General features: G+C 43.4%; 1 protein-coding gene across 2 annotated transcripts in view; it reads right to left on the minus strand.

Moving 5' to 3' along the window:
• The window catches only part of SLC51A (solute carrier family 51 member A), a 72,904-nt gene that overhangs the window by 9,597 nt on the left and 43,192 nt on the right, over positions 1 to 20,115 (minus strand). For both annotated transcript variants that reach the window (XM_073626438.1, XM_073626439.1), the window contains exons 6-8: positions 18,215 to 18,326; positions 6,913 to 7,059; positions 6,668 to 6,773 (exon numbers count right to left, since the gene is read on the minus strand). In XM_073626438.1, coding sequence (XP_073482539.1) covers positions 6,668 to 6,773; positions 6,913 to 7,059; positions 18,215 to 18,326 — 365 coding nt within the window. The remainder of the gene's footprint in view (positions 1 to 6,667; positions 6,774 to 6,912; positions 7,060 to 18,214; positions 18,327 to 20,115) is intronic.

Raw genomic sequence — 20,115 nt, forward strand, 5'->3', positions numbered from 1 at the left:
GAGCTGGTTCAGGTGGTCAGGGCAGAGAAGGGTCCTTCTATCCTCCTTTGTATGAGGTTGTTGGGGAAGATGGAGGCTTCATTCGAAGCAGTTCCCTATGCTCAGTTTCATTCGAGACTGCCGCAAAACAGTATCCTGTCGGCTTGGATCAAGAAGATCCAAGCACTAGATTTTCCAATGCGTTTGTTGCCAAAAGTGCCTCAGTTGGTGGGGGATACCCAAGAATCTGCAGAAGGGGAAATCTTTCTTAGCAGTTACCTGGAAGGTGGTAACAACAGATGCCAGCCTTTCAGGTTGGGGAGCAGTCCTGGAAGAGACCTCGGTCTAAGGGAAATGGTCCAGAATCAAAGGACTTTGCCCATCAACGTCTTAGAGATTCAGGCAGAGTACCTAGCCCCAAGGGCCTGGACATTCAGATTGTGGAATTCTCCTGTCAGGATTCAATCTGACAATGCCACGGCAGTGGCTTATATCAATCACCAGGGGGACACCAGAAGTCAGGCAGCCCAGGCAGAGGTAAACCAGATCCTAACCTGGGCAGAAAAGCATGTGCCGTGCATTTCAGCAATCTTCATTCCAGGAGTAGAGAACTGCCAGGCGGACTACTTAGTCGGCAGCAGTTGTTCCCGGGGGAATGATGCCTTCACCCCGACATCTTCCTGGCTATATGCCAAAGATGGGGGATCCCGGACGTAGATCTGTTTGCGTCCAGGTTCAACAACAAAGTCAACAACTTTGTGTCAAGAACAAGGGATCCACTCGCATGCGGAACAGATGCGTTGGTGACCCCATGGGATAAGTTCTCACTGATTTATGCATTTCCTCCTATTCTGCTGCTACCTCGACTTCTTCACGGGATCAAGCGGGCAAAGAAGTCAATAGTTCTTGTGGCCCCAGCGTGGCCCAGAAGATCTTGGTATGCAGAGATGGTAAAGGTGGTGGTAGGTGCCCCATGGACCCTACCACCACGTCTTGTAGGGACCAATGTTCCACCCTACTTTACAAGCGCTAAATTTAACGGTTTGGCTGTTGAAACCCACATTCTGAAGAATTGTGGGCTTTCAGGCTTAGTGATATCTACTTTGAGCACCCCTGAACCCTTGGGACTTGAATTTAGTTCTATCTGCATTTTGAGCTGATACAACATATTCCTTTAGTCCTTTTGACAAGGAAGCTAGTTTTCTGGTAGCCATTTCTTCTGCAAGAAGGGTATCAGAGTTGGTGGCTCTTTCTTGTAAAGAGCTATATTTAATCGTTGACACGGATAGAGTAGTATTGCGTCCTCATCCTAGCTTTCTGCCAAAGGTGGTTTCAGGTTTTCATCTAAACCAGAATATTGTTTTACCTTCATTTTTTCCAGAACCCTGTTCTAAGGAAGAAAGTCACTACATTCTTTGGTTGTAGTGAGAGCAGTCAAAATCTATTAAAGGCGACTGCTCAGGTTCTCAAAACAGATGTTTTGTTTGTGTTGCCTGAAGTTCCTAGGAAAGGACAGGCAGCGTTGAAATCCACTATTGCCAAATGGATTTGGCAAGTAATTATTCAAGCTTATAGTTTGAAGAGGAAAGTTCCACCTTTTCAAATCAAAGCGCACTCCATCAGGGCTGTTAGTGCTTCGTGGGTAGTGCATCACCAACCCTCCTTGGCTCAAATCTGCAAGGCCGCAACTTGGTTTTCAGTCCATACATTCACCAGATTCTATCAGGTGGATGTAAGAAGGTATGAGGATATCGCCTTTTTGCAGGCAGCAGTATAGGTCCCATACATCCCATACAGTAATTACTGTGGCTCTGTGTCCCGTCATGTACGATAAAGAAATTAGGATTTTTATAACAGCTTACCCGTAAAATCCTTTTCTTGGAGTACATCACGGGACACAGAGGTCCCTCCCCTCTTTGGTTATACGTGTATTGCTTTGCTAGAAAACTGAGGTACTCCCAGTAAGGGGAGGGGTTATATGGGGAATTGAACTCCCTGTCTAGGGTGTGCCAGTGAAGGTGCCATATAACCCATACAGTAATTACTGTGGCTCTGTGTCCCGTGATGTACTCCAAGAAAAGGATTTTACAGGTAAGCTGTTATAAAAATCCTATTTTTCTAACTTGCAACTGCAAGTCAAATCTGTGCATTTAGTCCATCGATTTTTATGCACATATGGTGTGAACAAGGCCTAAATCCCATTTCCCCTTACATTTCTGTCTTCTTTAAGGACTCGTTCACACCATAAGTGCATAAAGATTAATGGAAAAAAAGCAGAGATTAGACTTGCATAAGCTTGTTCAAACCATATGCGTTTTTAATTGTCATGTATGTCTCTGCAAGGATACATAGAAAACAATTGTTCGCAGGTGCCCTGTTCACACCATAATGCTGCTGTCACGTCAGGTTTTTTTTCTGTGCAGGAATATAAAATATAAATTCTTTGCAAGGGTACAAAGAAAACAATTGTTCTCTATAGGCCCTGTTCACACCATAATGTTGATGTCACATTAGGTTTTTTTTCGTGCAGAAAACAGCATACATATTACATATTCCTGCGTAGGAAAAATCGGCCTGTGATACCAGTGTTTTTGTGTAAACAGGGCACATAGAAGATTGATTTCTTTGTACCCTTGCAGAACGCATGCATTAAAAATTCATGACTCTGCACATGTTGTGAAGGAGGCCTAAAGTTCAGCTTTGTCCAATTTGAGTGGTTATCACTTTTGCCTTGCAGGGCTGGGATCCCCGCTTCAAGACCTGGTCAGAACACTATCTACATGGAGTTTGCATGTTCTCCATGTCCTTCAGTGGGATTCTATGAAGTTTATGGAGTTTTCTCCCACACCCCAAAAAAAAGTTGGTAGATTAATTTGCTCCTGTATAAAATTAACCCTAGTATGATATTCTACTAAGCACACTCAAGATGGCTGACTCACCGTCTACCCCAACAGCAGATAAAATACTTTGAGTCCCCAGGGAGAAAAGTGCTATAGAAATATAGAATTAAAAATTATGTTACCCCAACCATTTCATATTCCTGATATGTGCCTGCTGTACCATGTATCTCTGTGTTTAAAAATATCCTGTTCTCTGTGTATTGCTTTCTTTGTGCGAAATTCCTGGGGATCCTGCCAGTCCCCTTTCTTTCCTATTTCAAACTCTAGGCATGGGATCGTATCCATTCTAGTGTGATCAGTTTTCTAGCTGTGCTGGGAGAACAGCCTACCTGTCCTGCAATGATCAGACTTGTGCTGCCTTTCCAGCTCCCCCAATCCCTGAACAACCAATCACAGTGTGCTTCTATTTCTCCAACCCCATCCCTCCAAGTCCCTTGTGCAGCTGACAACAGAGATTATGTGATCACTTCTAAAAAAAAGGGAAAAAGGTTTGTACATATAAATTAAAAATAAGGTTGCACCGATACTGTCTTTTTACCAGCAAGTACATGTACCAATACTTTCGGTCAAGCACTCTCCAATCCTGAGTACCGATACCTTTGTGGTGCAATATAAGCCCATACAAAATGGGCTCAAACCACAGTGCAAAGAATTGCATGCAATTTGAAAAGGAATACATTGCAATTCCTGTCCAAATCACAAGCGGTTTCGTGCCCCGCTCTTGTGTGAACCCAGACTGAAGTCACTGTGACAAGCCTGGGTCCACACAGGAGCTGTGGGGGAAACTGCATGTGATTCGGACAGGAATTAGACCACATTCCTGTTCATATCGCATATGATTGTTTGCTGTGAGATTTGAGCCCTTTCTTTTTGTATTGGCTCAAATCGCACCGCAAAGGTATCGGTTTCAGGTATCGGAGCGATCCTAATTAAAGACAAACGTTTTGCTTATCATGTCTATTTTAAACTGATTGGGCTGTAAGGGTTCATAAATACTTTAAAACCCCCCCCCCCCCCAGCATATTATACATGGGAACTGCCACCAAACCAAACTGTTCATTTTTAAAATATTTGCTTCTATCGCCATATATCCTATATTAGTAGATATGTCATATCACTCCTCCTTTCCTGATGTCTTTTAAATTACTATTCACCTGGAGGAACTACAATTTGTTAGGTATGCAAGTTCCTAAAACAACATTTTCCATGATTCTCTGGGCCTCCTGTGGTTTCTGGGTCTTCTTGGGCAATGTTGTGGGCAGTGAGGCTGGGTTCACACTTATGCGTATTGAAATGTGGGTTTTCCGCGCATCCAATTTGCATGACAGAAGATTGTGACCGGCTCTCAATGGAGCTGGTTCACACATCTCCAGTGCAGCCGCTGAACGCACTGCATCTTTGGTCTAATTCAGACCTGAAACAGTGAACAGGGACGCACCTGGACCCCTGCTGCGAGCCGCTCCACACATAGTGTGGAACCCAGTGTGAACCCAACCTGAAAGAGTAGTACAGATCTCAGTCTATGCTGTTAAAGTCCAGAATAGGTTGGTCAGTAGGCCTGAGTGGCCAGGATTCTGCAAATTGTAAACAATGAATCCAGCCCAGTATCAGCGCAGTGAATGTGGTTACATCACCACTATAGTGTCTTGGACTACAGGGAGAAGGAAAACATCCCTGACAATTAGAGGAAAAGGCTGTGCAAGATTCCTGTCACATAGCTGGAAGTCCTGTGTTGTTATGAAGCCCTAATGATGGCTTACATCCTGATCATAGCTGTGCTGTAAATACAAAATCGTACAACGTTCTAGAGGTATCAATATATAATTTCATAATATTTTTCACAAAGCTGGAGTTCTGCTTAAAAAATTGCAGATACAGGAGATGAGGACTCTTTACATCATAACAAGAATGATTATCATCTAGACCAGTGGTTCTCAACCTTACTAGTGCAGTGACCCCCTTGATAAAATTTCCCAAGTTGTGGGGACCCCTAACAGTAAAATTATTTTCGTAACATGGGTTGTCAGCCCAAGGCAAGACAAGTAATTTGCGCCCCTAACCCGTGGATATTTAGCACTCCCTGTATCCCTTCCACTGGTACAGTATTATCCCCTTCCCGCCGACCGTACGCAGATGTGCGTACTCGGCTTTCCGGGATTATACCGGGATGATGCCCGCAGCTGCAGGCATCATCCCGGTACCGCTGTTTACAGCGGGCGATCAGCTACCCGAGTATAACAACCGATGCGGCTAAAAGCCGCTCGGCTGTTATACCGGAGGTACGGGAGGGGACATCCCCCCCCCTCCGCCGCTCTTACCGGGCCTCCCGTGCGATCGGGAGGCCCGGTGTCCAATCGGCTGCCTCCGGCGGCTGTGGGCGGGCTGGAACGAAGCTGTGGGCGGCTTCGTTACAGCCTTCTCAATGTAAACGCGGAAGCGACGTCATGACGTCACTTCCCGTTTACTCGGCTGCCAATGGCGCCGAATTTAAAAAAAATACAGTATTCAGAATCGCCGTTTTCGGCGATCTGAATACTTTGATGTGCAAAGGAGGGATCGGGGGTCTAAAGAGTACCTGTCACCACCTATTACTGTCACAAGGGATGTTTACATTCCTTGTGACAGCAATAAAAGTAAAAAAAAAAAAAATTTTAAACACAATTTATAAAGTATAAAAATAAATTAAAAAAAAAAAAATTTTAAAGTGCCCCCGTCCCCGCGAGCTCGCGCAGCGAAGAAAACGCATACGGAACTCACTCCCGCATATTTAAACGGTGTTCAAGTCACACATGTGAGGTATCGCTGCGATCGTCAGAGCAAGAGCAATAATTCTAGCCCTAGACCTCTTCTGTAACTCAAACCTGGTAACCGTAAAAAAAATTTAAAGCGTCGCCTATGGAAATTCATAGGTACCATAGTTTGTCGACATTCCACGAGTTCGCCGGCGGCCCACAATCGTGAGACGGGGAGATGCCTATGTAAACAAGGCATTTCCCTGTTCTGCCTAATGACATGACAGGGACATACTGCTCAATGTCATCAGCAGCAGTGATCGCTGTCATGTCAGTGGTAGCCCATCCCCCCCACAGTTAGAATCACTCTCTAGGACACACTTAACCCCTTGATCACCCCCTAGTGTTTAACCCCTTCCCTGCCAGTGTCATTTATACAGTAATCAGTGGCTATTTATAGCACTGATCGCTGTATAAATGACAATGGTCCCAAAATAGTGTCAAAAGTGTCCGATGTGTCCGCCATAATGTCGCAGTCCCGATAAAAATCGCAGATCACTGCCATTACTAGTAAAAAAAAAAATAATAAAAATGCCATAAATCTATCCCCTATTTTGTAAATGCTATAACTTTTGCGCAAACCAATCAATATACGCTTATTGCGATTTTTTTTTACCAAAAATATGTAGAAGAATACATAGCGGCCTAAACTGAGGAAAAAATTAGTTTTTTTATATATTTTTGGGGAATATTTATCATAGCAAAAAGTAAAAAATATTGCTTTTTTTTCAAAATTGTTGCTCTTTTATTTGTTTATAGCGCAAAAAATAAAAAAACGTAGAAGTGATCAAATGCCACCAAAAGGAAGCTCCATTTGTGGGGAAGAAATTACGTCAATTTTGTTTGGGTACAACATCACACGACCGCACAATTGTCAGTTAAAGCGACGCAGTGCCGAATCGCAAAAAATACTCTGGTCAGGAAGAGGGTAAATCGTTCTGGGGCTGAAGTGGTTAATGTAATTTTTAATATTTATGAGACCAAATGGATACTCACTGCTAGCTCTGGCTTTATATGAATAGGGGGGAACACAAGGAAGAACTCCATAACTGCCCAACATATTGAAGATTGACGTTTGTAAAGTGGTGAGGATGAGAAGCGTCTGGAAAACAAAGGCACAATAGAAACCCTGTGATGTTATCATCATATGATCAAGACTGTGAATGGACCTGAAATATCACAGAAAACATTTTTGAAATCTATGATAGAAGATAGATTTATCAAGAGAGAGTAAATTTTACCTGAAAAACTGCAAATTTTGTCCCCATACTCTTCTCTGCCAAGTGAACTTTGGCTTCTCTGAAAAGTATTCCAATGGGCCACAGTGCTATAATGGTGCAGAAACCAAGAATAATGTTCATCCAAAAGGCAATGCTGCGAGTTGAATTCTGCAAGACATAGAATACACACGATCAGTAATGACACATAGGCTATAAATGCATTGCAGTGACAGGTAATAACCCAGATAGCAAGCAATTGTGTTGCAAGTTTGGAAATGACTTTGCTAAGCTGTTGCTAGACTTGCCAGACTTCACAAGTTTGTTTCACAATTGCAGCAAGTCTGCATTGCATGACTCCAGATCAACTTTCTTTGCAAACATTCTGCAAGTCTGCTGCAAGTTCTGGTTCAGTTATGTTGTGCAATAGTCATCCCACCACAGGGGTCACTGTAGCTGAATTTTCATGCTGTAGACTTGCAGAGCTCTTGCTGTAGGCTCACCACTGCAACTTTGCTTTAGCTAGAGACTTGATACGCAAATTTGCTACAAATTGGAAAAGTGTCAACTAGAAGCTTCAAGTACTCTGCAACTTGCCAGTAAAAATGTCGCAAGTTACCAGATTTACAATTCAACACTGCCACAAATTTGGTATCTGGGAAGGGATGCCAACTGAAGGAAAGTTTTTGCTCAAACATGTATATACATTTTCTTAAAAACAAAAATAAAAGTGCTTAATTATTTTTCTTTTCTTTCTTAGGTTTACAGTGCATGAAATATTTCATATAAACAAAATTTGTACTTTCATATGAAGCCATAAGGTGGTGCTCTTGTCTCCTTTTCATATGATTTCCAATTTCTCCTTACCCCCCTACAAAGAAAAAAGGCTGGTTTCTACAGAGCTCAGTGACTCAAACAGAAATGTACACGGTAAAGTGTTTGTAAAGTCAAAAATAAAAAACATTGCACTGTCTCTTTAAATTAAATAAATGCGATTTCTCATGTTTGCACTGTATTTCTTGCTGCCGATGCGCTAATATACCTGGTTGATCCTGCCTGTGCTGCTCCTCCTACAAGTAAACTGACCACGGTAGCATGGCAGACAATCCAAGCTACCGTAGTCAGTTTAAATTTTGTGTCATCACACCAAATATACAGGCACACTGTGCAAGAGCACCTGTATCTTTCGTGGTCAGTGCGAAGCCCCACCAATCCCTGCTCTCTTGCTGCCAAGTCTGATTGTGCCAAAACACTAGTTAAAATAAACAAACAAAAAAAAAAAACTAAAATACATTTACCCAAAACAGTTAAAGTGTTACTAAACCCACAACAGTAAAATCAATCTGTGATGCAGTAAAACATGCTTGTTATACTCACTGTGGAACCTAAGGAGATTAGCCTGTGCATTATGTCAAAAGGCCGTTTGATCCTGTCTTCTCAGACCCTCATTTTCCTCCACTGTCCCCAATCTATCTCCTTATAGTACAGAGCCTTGTAGGCACTCTGCACATGCTCAGTTTGGTGTGTATTTCTAGATTTTTTTTTTCTTGGGGGGCTGCATGTGATCAGCACAGGGCCAATCAGCACTGTCCAGGCATAGGGTCAGGGGTCATGCAGCCTCATAGGACAATCATGGGAGAATTAAAACTCCTCCTACAAGCTTTAACCAGACACTGATAGAAGTCACAGGACTTAGGACTACTATATACTGCTGATGAGAAAAGGTATTTAGCAGTTTATATTTACTAAAACCATTGCATTTCCATGTTCTGTGTACTGTGAGAGACCAGATATAGTGAATACAGGGTTCTGGGCATAGTAACACTTTAAAGCTACAATATAATTTTTTTTAAAGCATGTCTATAGTTAAAAGTACTAAATATGAGATGGCAGAGAGGAAATCATAGATGTGACAGTAGTCTGTAGTGAGCTAAAATACACACAGAATACATTTTACCCCAGTGCACAGGTAGGGACCGCATATCATTGCATAGCAGCCCAATGCACTGGGCTGCTGTGGGTAGACATGAATAAGGTATCACTTTGTGCATTTCAAATACAGTTAAAAGAAAAAGAAGGAAACTGGGTGTGTTGAAGCGCACATCACACTGTCCCTACACAGTTACTCACAGCAGCTGAAAACTGACAGTTGCCCCCATGCTAAAACGGAGCATTTTGCATGCAGGCAGCATGGAGCCCTCAGTGAGATCTGAGAAATCAAATCAAGTGAAAAAAAATAACATATAAAACTGATACTTCTTAGACCAAGTTTCTTGACCAGTATATGCAGATTTTAGAAAAGTTAAACATGTACCCGAGGAGTGCAATTGTCTAAACAACATGACAGGTCATTATGCCTTTTTCAATGGTAAAAAATGAATACTAGGATTGAAGAAGATAACTGGCAATACACAGCATCACTACAAGCATAGTATAACTACAGTATGCAGCAGGATTGGTAATCCGCTGAATTGCCACTGGCAATAATTCCATGCTAGAAATCCGACATGCTGGTTTGTACCTACAGGAAGTCATTAGATGGATTAACTTCAGTACAATCAGCCTGCTCATAGATGAATTGAATCGCGGCCAGATGGACCGGCTGAGATTCGAACCCTCTATGCCTGGTTTAAGAGTGTCATAGACAAGACTGGGACAAGAAATAGGCCTGGTCATTTTAGACTGAGCAGCCTTTTTTTTTTAAAACCAAATAACAAATAATGACAATTACCAGTTTCTCTCTGTCTTTTAATTATATTTAGCCTGCTTCAGTCACTGTAATTTATCAAGCATTTAGAATGATTTAAATATATGATAATAAATGAAAGAGTGAATGCAATATAAGTGCTAATCATTAATGAACAATTCAAAACACTGACAAATAGCAAAATATATAAAAAAATAATTGACAAAATAACTGTACTCTGGATTCAGCAAGTTTTTTAGAAGTTCACTGGTTTTTGCAACTCTGTCGATTAAATCAGGCTACCAGCCTACTGTAACTCCCTTAAAGGGGTTGTTTTTTCACCTTAATGCATCCTATGCATTAAGGTGAAAAAACTTCTTATACTGACCAGCCCCCCAGCCCCCCCATTTTACTCACCTGAGCACGTTCGTTTCCACGGCGGAGATGCGTTCTACCTCTCTAGCCAGGGTTTTGGCTTTCGATTGGATAGATTGATAGCAGCGCAGCCGTTGGCTCCCGCTGCTGTCCATCAAATCCAATGACGCGGGCGCCAGGGGGCAGGACCGAGTCCGGCATTCTGTGTCTATGGATGCAAAATGCAGACTCGGGAGCACGCCCACAAGGTAAACCCCAAGGAGAGCGCTTCTCCTAGGTGGTTTCCCAATGCAGGGAGGAGCTGATAGCACCACCGGGGGACCCAGAAGAGGTGGATCGGGGCCACTTTGTGCAAAACGGACTGCACAGTGGAGGTAAGTATGATATGTTTGTTATTTAAAAATAACAAAAACGAGGGTTTACAGCCCCTTTGACGCCAGCATCCTCTACTGAGTGCCAGCATCTCTATTGAGCGCTACAAGAGGTAGCACATTGCTGCGGGGGGACTACTCGAGCACAGTAAGCTGTCACAGTCCCTCCCTGGAGGCTCGCACCAGAACCGATATGGAAAAAAGAATCTGGCTATGCACATATGCTACTTTGCTGGTTCCTTGTTGAAGAATTCGTTTTCTTTCCTCCCCCTTTTTTTGATATGCACATCGCGTAACAGATTCTGTCTTCCTCCGCAGGGCTTTTACAGGCAGCTACCACTGAGCACTGACATCTTTTGGTGAGGCCGAAGGGAGGACTGGTCCAGTGGGACATAGAGAGTCCTGCTCAGTCAGTGTCATTCCATAGAGGCCCACATGGCTTGAAGCAGACAGATACCTGCGAGTGAGAGCCAGGTGCATGATATATGCAATATATCACATATTTTATACTGCGGTTATCACCCTCTGGAGCTCTCTGTCACATTAGCCAGCTCTTGTTAGGAAATGCGGCCCTGGCTCACTGAGCAAATGCCCGGTGTGCCCTATGGCCAGTCCGGGCATGGTCATAGACAATTGTCAGAACTTGCATCAAATTAATGTAACTGTTGGAAACGTCTATATATATATATATATATATATATATATATATATATATATATATATATATATATATATACAGTATCTCACAAAAGTGAGTACACCCTCACATTTTTGTAAATATTTTATTATATCTTTTCATGTGACAACACTGAAGAAATGACACTTTGCTACAATGTAAAGTGGTGAGCGTATAACTTGTACAACGGTGTAAATTTGCTGTCCCCTCAAAATAACTCAACACACAGCCATTAATGTCTAAATCGCTGGCAACAAAAGTGAGTACACCCCTAAGTGAAAATGTGCAAATTGGGCCCAATTAGCCATGATATGATGCTGGATATGACGCTGAGCATGTGCACTCAAGTTCTTTGGTCGACTATGGTGAGGCCTGTTCTGAGTGGAACCTGTACTGTTAATCCACTGTATGGCCTTGGCCACCATGCTGCAGCTCAGTTTCAAGGTCTTGACAACCTTCTTATAACCTAGGCCATCTTTATGTAGCGCAACAGTTCTTTTCTTTATTGCCCCAGGGGGCACCTGCGACCAGACGCACCAGGTCGGCGTACCAGGACCGACGAGGCCAGTCCAGGGCCACTAGAATGACCAGAATTCCTTCGGCCTCGATCTTGCGCCACAGCTGTGGCAGAAGCTTGAGAGGAGGAAAGGCGTAGATCAGACGATACTGGCCCCACGGAGCGACCAGAGCGTCTGAGGCATCCTCCAGAGAGTCCCGAGACATGGCCACAAACCTCTGCACCTTCCTGTTGATTCGGGATGCCATCAGAACTACCTCTGGAGATCCCCAGCATAGGCAGATCTGTTGAAATACCTCCTGATGAAGGGACCACTCCCCTTGGTCCAATACTTGACGACTGAGGTAATCCGCCTGCCAGTTGTCCACCCCCGGAATGTGAATGGCGGAGATGGCCGGGACAAAACGTTCTGCCCACCGTAGAATGCCGGCTACTTTCATGCCGGCTAACACACTCCTCGTTCCTCCCTGGTGGTTGACATAGGCCACCGCCGTGGCATTGTCTGACTGGATCCGCATCGGGAGCCCCTGAAGCTGATCCGTCCAATGATCCAGACAGAGTCTGATCACCCGGAGTTCCAAGATGAATAAAATAAATAAAAAATGCCAGGACAAGAGATCGCAACAGGGAACTAGGTCCTTACTCCTGACTAGGCAGAAAAAACTGAAGACCTGTAGCAGAGATGGGGGTGTATATTACCTAGGACTCCTGTAGGGGCCGATATAACCCTATGGTTCTGAATAAAGAAGGCTGTATCTGTCAATGAACTCAGAGAAGCGGATTTTACGGTAAGCCAAAAATCCTATTTTTTTCAGATCCTCAGAGAGTTCTTTGCCATGAGATGCCATGTTGAACTTCCAGTGACCAGTATGAGAGAGTGAGATCGATAACATCAAATTTAACACACCTGCTCCCCATTTACACCTGAGACCTTATAACACTAACGAGTCGCATGACACTGGGAGGGAAAATGGCTAATTGGGCCCGATTTGGACATTTTCACGTATATAAAATAAAGTTACCTAATGCTGACAGCAAAGAGAATTGGAAATGTTTCCTAGTTCGGTGTTCAGCAATGTTTAAGCTCCAAAGATCCCATGCTACCCTCCTGACCTGGAGCATTTCAGGGCTGATCTTGTTTTTCCTTGTTAGCAGCCTTTGGGAGTTTGCTACAGGCACCTGCTTGAAGATTCAAGACTAATTATAGATACTGAGACCGCTAAACAAATGCTGCAATTGAAAAGTACTCAATGTTTCTGGTGCTCCATCTCTTCCTACCCCTCATGCAGAAGATTTGCTATGTTATAGGGAACATCTAGAAATATTAATTGAAATATAACATTGATTGAAATATTTTGAGCACCCTAAAAAAAATCGTACTTTTTCTCCTAAATTGCTCTTTAAAAATAGCCGTGCACTTCCTGGATTGTGATTGTGCCTATAGCCCCATAAATCTATAGCTGCAGTGAGATCTAAGGCATTGTGCCTCTAATTGCTTGTCTCACCAGATCTGGAATTAATTTTAAATGATTGCTGATATCCTTACTGTGCTACTCTTGGGTTTCCTTGAAGAGAGGAGGCAAAATTCTGCCACCACCAAGATGGTCACCTCTGCAAACAGTTACAGTACAGAATAGGTACGTCAGTAGTGGGAAAATGATTTACTGCTTACAGATAATACTGGTGAATATTCCTTTGCCTTATTTTTGCTTATTTTGGGCACAGCTTCCAGATTACAGGTTTTCTTTAAGCTTCAGCACAAATAAAGGACACATGCTTCATGACTTACTAAACATCAGGCACTGGGTAAATCTATGTACCACCATAATAAGCCACCTGGGCTAATTCCGGTAAACTGTTATTGTCTTTTGATGCGCAATATAAGGGCTTCTGATAGCAGTGGCGGTGCTTGCGGCAAGAGGCTTGCTATGGGTGCATTCGGTTGGGGGGAAGAGATAAGAAGAGGAGGATCTAGGTTGCTCTGTGCAAAACCACTGCACAGAGCAGGTCAGTATAACATGTCTGTTATTTTTAAAAAGTAACAAATGTCCCTTTACAATCACTTTACTCTCCATAAAAAAATCTATATAGTGTACATCCAGTATTTAATGGCCCTGTAATCTATTTAACATGAAATTGTTTCTTACTGTGTTTTTTGTCTTTGTGTAACATCCTCTGTTTTTTTGGCATGAGTAGTACACATTAGCTGCGGTCATGTTCACTGCTCTATGTACACTACACACCCCATAGTCCCCAGTCAATCTCAGAAGCAAGCAGGGGAGTGTGGCTACCTTCCTACATACAGTGGTACTGTGGAGAATGAATGTAGCCACCCTCTTACAGGATGTCAGATTACAGCAGCATTTTTTTTTTTTCAAAATTGAGAGAAATGTGGGGATTTGGAGGAGGCTGAGAGCAATGGATTGTATTTTGTAAGTTAAGAATGCATACTTATGTAGCACCCTGAATTTTAGGCAGGGTTGCTATCAAATTTAGTTGCCAGGCGATAGTTGCCTTGGCCAATTCTTAGGAGATCAATTGATTTCCACATAATTTTGGAATTGCTGCACTTCTCTCTTCTGTCACTAGGTGGGATGGTAGCTGGTGACATTGGATAAGACATAAAGCAAGAACAGATTATAAATGAATGAGGTGTCTCAGCCATTGGCGGGGGTTTCTTTAAGTCCGTTGGCCTGCTGGGAGAGCCTATTTATTTGGGTGGAGTCAGGTGATCGGAGTTCTGTGCCACCTGGACGGCTGTCTGTGTGGACGTGTGTTGTCCTGCCCCAGGCTGCTAGGCCGGAAGCCTGAGGCCTATCCTGGGGGCATCTGGCTTCTAGGCTGTCTGGGGCCTATCCAGAAGCAGGAGAGCAGTGTAGCGTGTAGCAGTGCAGCTGTGGTCAGAGGTAGAAGGCGAAGCTGTTGTCACTAATGGACCATCCATCCAAGTCAGTTCCTGAGCAGTCTTCTCATTGGCCGGGGACAGTGAAGAAGTGGGAAAGCTTCAGTGTGTGCCAAGCCAGGGACCCAGCGGGACAGCAGAGGTGACGCTTTGCAGAGCATCAGTAGGTGCCAAGCCAGGGACCCAGCGGGTCAGCAGGGATGACGCTTGAAGAGTATCTGTGAGTGCCAAGCCAGGGACTGATCAGGGAAGCGGGGGGTGACGTTTGAGGATGATACTGAGTGCTAACAGTGAAAGAATTCAGGGGATCCAGTGGTTATTGGATCTGAAGTCTAGTGAAAGACTGGGAGTTTATTGAGTGAAGATCCACAAGCCAGATATTGTTGCCAGATACCCAGGTCAACGTGCACCAGATGCCTGAGTCCTAGCCGGGTATGGAGACCCTAAAGCACTGCCTAGGCTGTCCAAGACACAGTGTACAATTATTAAGAAACTGGCTGAGGAGTATGGTTATCTGTCTCCCTACATACCGGCCCATCTAGAGGAAGAGATCCAGGTCCAGGAAACCCAATGGGTAGATGAAGCTGTGCGGAGTTTCCTTCGAATCCCTTTGCAGGTGGATTTCCAAAGGTTGTCACCCAAGATAGCTGAGAGGTACACTTCAGTGTTACAAACTTGGGGCTATGGTCACAAGTTTAAGCCAGACCATGTGATTGTTCGCAGTCCAAACAAGAAAGACATTCACCATTACATTACTACGGTAAATGCCAAAGGAGAAACCCTGAAGTTACTAGACCCCAGGTACTACTGGTAAATGATATTAAATTGTATTTTCACTGACTGCACGGATTACAAATGTGTGCCTTGTGAAGTTAAGACGCTATGCTGAAGGCCATTCCACCTCTTGTACAGAAAGTGTTGCTAGTGCGGGACATTCCTGTTGGCCGTATTGCTGGGACTGTGTTGAACTGTGTGCTGCCAGCAGATACTGGAAAGTGTCCACTTGAGTCATGCTGGGTAGTGTTTTGGAATTGTCAGTATGCCTCCCTTGAAAAAAATAACATGTTGATCTGACATTCAGCGTGTTTGTTTCTTCAACCAATGAGGAAATTCGTTCTCAGTCCCCGGCTGTTGTGTGGACAAACTGAGATCACCACTGTTAGGGGATCTATGTCAAGAAGTGCGGTCCCTTGCACAATGGCCTGGCTGCTTGTTGTCTGATTGCAGCCATGCCCCTGTCCCCAGAGTTATCCCTGGGAAGAAGGAAAACTGCTGGGAAATGTTGTTCTCCCTCGAGTGGAAATGAATGGACTTTGGGGGCTTCAAAGACACTGGGGTGTTTAGTTAGCTAGGTAGAATAAGCTGTGGCAAAGGGGCAAGTTCTTAGCATACACTTTGCATGATGAACTGTCATTGTTTTTCATATACTGGCCACCAGGTGGCGTGAGCCGTGCCAGCCTGAGTGAGCCCTTGTTCACATTATGCACTTATCTGATAGGAAATGCTGGGAAAGTTTTTCTGTAAGATAGTTATGAGAGGGGGTGGCACCCTCGGATGAGGGTGGAACCCATTCTCACTTGTACTTGTGTTTAGATATAGAAATCATTGTAGTTTAGACGTATCAAAGGGTGTATTTACACTGCTTTGCTGCTCTCGGTTGAGGGTAATCAACATTTACTCAAAATTCACTTATGTACATATTTGCATTGTGTTATTATAGGGATTGGATGCATTTCTTTGCTGTCTATTTTTTTTTCTCTTTCAGGTGTTCCTGCACCCATTGCATCTTCCTCTGACAAGGAGAGACAGTGATTCGACGTGAATAGCAATACTAACCTTTTATGTCCCTCACTACTGTATATATTAAATGGGATCGTTAGGATATAAGGCTACTGTTTGTTTTTTTTCCCTTAACTGTTTGGGTGGCAAGCCACTCGTAAAATTGTATATACTGTCTGTTATTTATCTATCCTTGTGTGAACTGCCATTTGCTCATGTATATGTGTATGATATGCATATTTACTTCATGTGGTATGCCGCATGTATTGTTATTGTTATTATTGTTCCTTTCCTGTTTCACAACCCATCCCAGTTTTTTGCCAGGTCCTTCACTCTCAGACTTGAGAGTTCAAATTATTTTTCTGCAAACCCAGAGGCGTAGTTTTCCTAGGCAGGGGGAGGATGTAGCACCCTAAAGTTTAGGCAGGGTTGCTATAAAATTTAGTTGCCAGGCGATAGTTGCCTTGGCCAATTCTTAGGATATCAATTGATTTCCCTCTAATTCTGGAATTGCTGCACTTCTCTGTTCTGTCACTAGGTGGCATGGTAGCTGGTGACATTGGATAAGCAAGGGCATAGCCAGGACAGATTATGAATGAATGAATAGGGTATCTCAGCCAATTGGCAGGGGTTTCTTTAAGTCCCTTGGCCTGCTTGGAGAGCCTATTTATTTGGGTAGAGTCAGGTGATCAAGGTTCTGTGCCACCTGGATGGCTGTCTGGTGGACGTGTGTTGTACTGCCCCGGGCTGCTAGGCCGGAAGCCTGAGGCCTATCCCGGGGGCATACGGCTGCTACGCTGTCTGAGGCCTATCTAGGAGAGCAGCATAAGGATGGGACCGATGGCCTGCAGTCCAACCAGAAGTAGCGGTTCTGCCGGAAGGGGAACCAGCTGTGGTCGGAGGTAGAAGAGGAAGCTGTCGCCACTAAGAGACCATCCATCTTATTACCGGAGACCACTGTGACTAATCTGAAGTCGGTACCTGAGCAGTCTTCTCATCAGCCTGGAATGCAGCAGGGAAGCGGGGGGTGACGCTTGAGGAAGATACTGAGTGCTAACGGTGAAAGAGTTCAGGGGATCCAGTGGCTATTGGATCTGAAGTCTAGTGAAAGACTGGAAGTTCATTGAGCAAAGATCCACAGTGAATGATTGTGGAATAAACAGAAAACTGTTTGTGTTGTCAATAGTTCAATATACTACCGTTAGTAACTACTACAAGACTGTTTCCATAGCGGTCCTACCTATACAGAAGTGCTGTCTTTCTAAGGAAGTCTCTGAGTCTGCTAATTATCATTGCATCTGCTTAAGGGTGTCCTGGCCCTGACCCTCTCTCCCCCAGTTCTGTTCAAGAGACAATAAATCTCTTTTTCTTTGCATTCTAAAAGTGTCTGGCGCACACATTTCATCTTGTATTGCACCCACCATGCCTTGCAACCCACTCTACGCAGAAAGATGTCAGCTGTCCCTAACTCTGGAGGTCACCATTAGGCCTCAGGGGCCCCGGGACTTTGCTACACTTGAATAGAATAAAAAAAGGGGTTTAGTGTCACTTTAAGCCATACCTCCCAACTGTCCCTGATTTTGAGGGACCATTCCCTGATTTAAAGCAAAGTCCCTCTGTCCCTCATTCCTCCTCATTTGTCCCTCATTTTGGTCTGATCTATATAAATATATATAAAATGCACTTTTTATCTATCAAAAAGTGTTTCCCACTTTTCATCTGATTTCTAAATTGCTGCATTTGTAAATTCCAAAAGCCAATATAAAGGAATAGTAGTGGTAAAAAAGCACTTGTGGGTTTAACCAATCTTATATTTTTTTGTACAATTCTCCTTTAAGGGGGCGTGTCAAGGGGTGTGTCCTATGCCTGCATACTTTTACTGATAGGTGTCCCTCATTCCTATCTCTGAAAATTGGGAGGTATGCTTTAAGCAACTTTTATTCTATTTGCATTATACAGAATTATAAAGCACAATTACACCAAATTCCCACTGAAGATTGGAAAAGTATAAACAACTCACATCATCCACGTTATATACTCCATCAGCTGTGAGAATCATACCAATGATATTAAAGGCCGGCTTCAGAAAGGCCAGCTGGAAAACTCCCAGGATAAAAAGGTTCAACTTTCTCCTGCAAAGTAAGCATTTGGATTCAGCAGAATAAGTGAAGACTCTCACTGTTATATTTTTATACATGGCTAGTCAGCAATCTGAGAATTCTGCATCAGCAAGCCATTAGAAGCATTAAGGATCACTTCTGAAAGTACCCTGATGGCCACGTGTAGTTTATTACAAATATACATCGCAAGGAGCATACTCTCTACCTGTTGTTCACTACAGCACAAGATCAGGAATATATGCTGGCACAGTGGTGTAGTGGTTAGCACTTTTACCTAGCAGTAAACAGGTTCGCTGGTTCAAATCTCAACCATGACACCACCTGCCTGGAGTTTGCATGTTCTCCCTGTGCCTGCGTGGGTTCCCTCTGGGTACTTCGGTTTCCTCCCCCACTCCAAAAGACATGCTGGTAGGTTAATTGGATCCTGTCTAAACTGGCCCTACTATGTATGAATGTGAGTTAGGCACCTTAGATTGTAAGCTCCTTGAGGGTAGGGACTGATGTCAATGTATAATATATGTATATGTAAAGCACTGCGTAAATTGATGGTGCTATACAAGTACCTGAAATAATAATAATATATACAGTTGTGCTCATAAGTTTACATACCCTGGCAGAATTTATGATTTCTTGGCTATTTTTCAGAGAATATGAATGATAACACAAAAACTTTCCTTTCATTCATGGTTAGTTTGGCTGAAGCCATTTATTATCAATCAACTGTGTTTACTCTTTTTAAATTATAATGACAACAGAAACTAGCCAAATGACCCTGATCAAAAGCTTACATACCCCAGTTCTTAATACCGTGTATTGCCCCCTTTAACATGAATGACAGCTTGAAGTCTTTTGTGGTATTTGTGGATGAGGCTCTTTATCTTCTCAGATGGTAAAGCTGCCCATTCCTTATGGCAAAAAGCCTCCAGTTCCCGTTAATTTCTTGGGCTGTCTTGCATGAACTGCATGTTTGAGATCTCCCCAGAGTGGCTCAATGATATTGAGGTCAGGAGACTGATATCGACACTCCAGAACCTTCACTTTATTCTGCTGTAGCCAATGACAGGTCGACTTGGCATTGTGTTTTGAATCCTTGTCATGTTGGAATATCCAAGTATGACCCATGCGCAGCTTCCTGGCTGATGAATGCAAATGTTCATCCAGTATTTTTTGATAACATACTGCATTCATCTTGCCATCAATTTTGACAAAATTTCCTGTGCCTTTGTAGCTCACACATCCCCAAAACATCAGCGATCCACCTCCGTGTTGCGTAGTAGGAATGGAGTATCTTTCATCATAGGCCTTGGGGGATACTTTGTGACATTTGCGTAGTAATAGCTTTCTTCTAGTGACTCGACCATGCAGCCTATCTTTCTTCAAGTGCCTCCTTATTGTGCATCTTGAAACAGCCACACCACAAATTTTCAGAGAGTCTTGTATCTCATCTGAAGTTGTTTGTTTTTTTTTCATCCCGAACAATTTTCCTAGCAGTTGTGGCTGAAATTTGAGTTGGTCTACCTGACAGTGGTTTGGTTTCAACAGAAAGCCTCATTTTCCACTTCTTGATTAGAGTTTGAACACTGCTGATTGGCATTCTCAATCTCTTGGATATCTTTTTATATCCCTTTCCTGTTTTATACAGTTCGACTATCTTTTCCCGCAGATTCTTTGACAATTCTTTTGCTTTCCCCATGACTCAGAATCCAGAAACGTCAGTGCAGCACTGAATGAAAGAAGCAAGGTTCTTTCAGGAGCCCAGAAACTCATTGACCTTTTATACGCACACACTGTTTACAAGCAA

The sequence above is a fragment of the Aquarana catesbeiana genome, linkage group LG04 (assembly GCF_042186555.1).
Source record: "Aquarana catesbeiana isolate 2022-GZ linkage group LG04, ASM4218655v1, whole genome shotgun sequence".
NCBI lineage: Eukaryota > Metazoa > Chordata > Amphibia > Anura > Ranidae > Aquarana > Aquarana catesbeiana.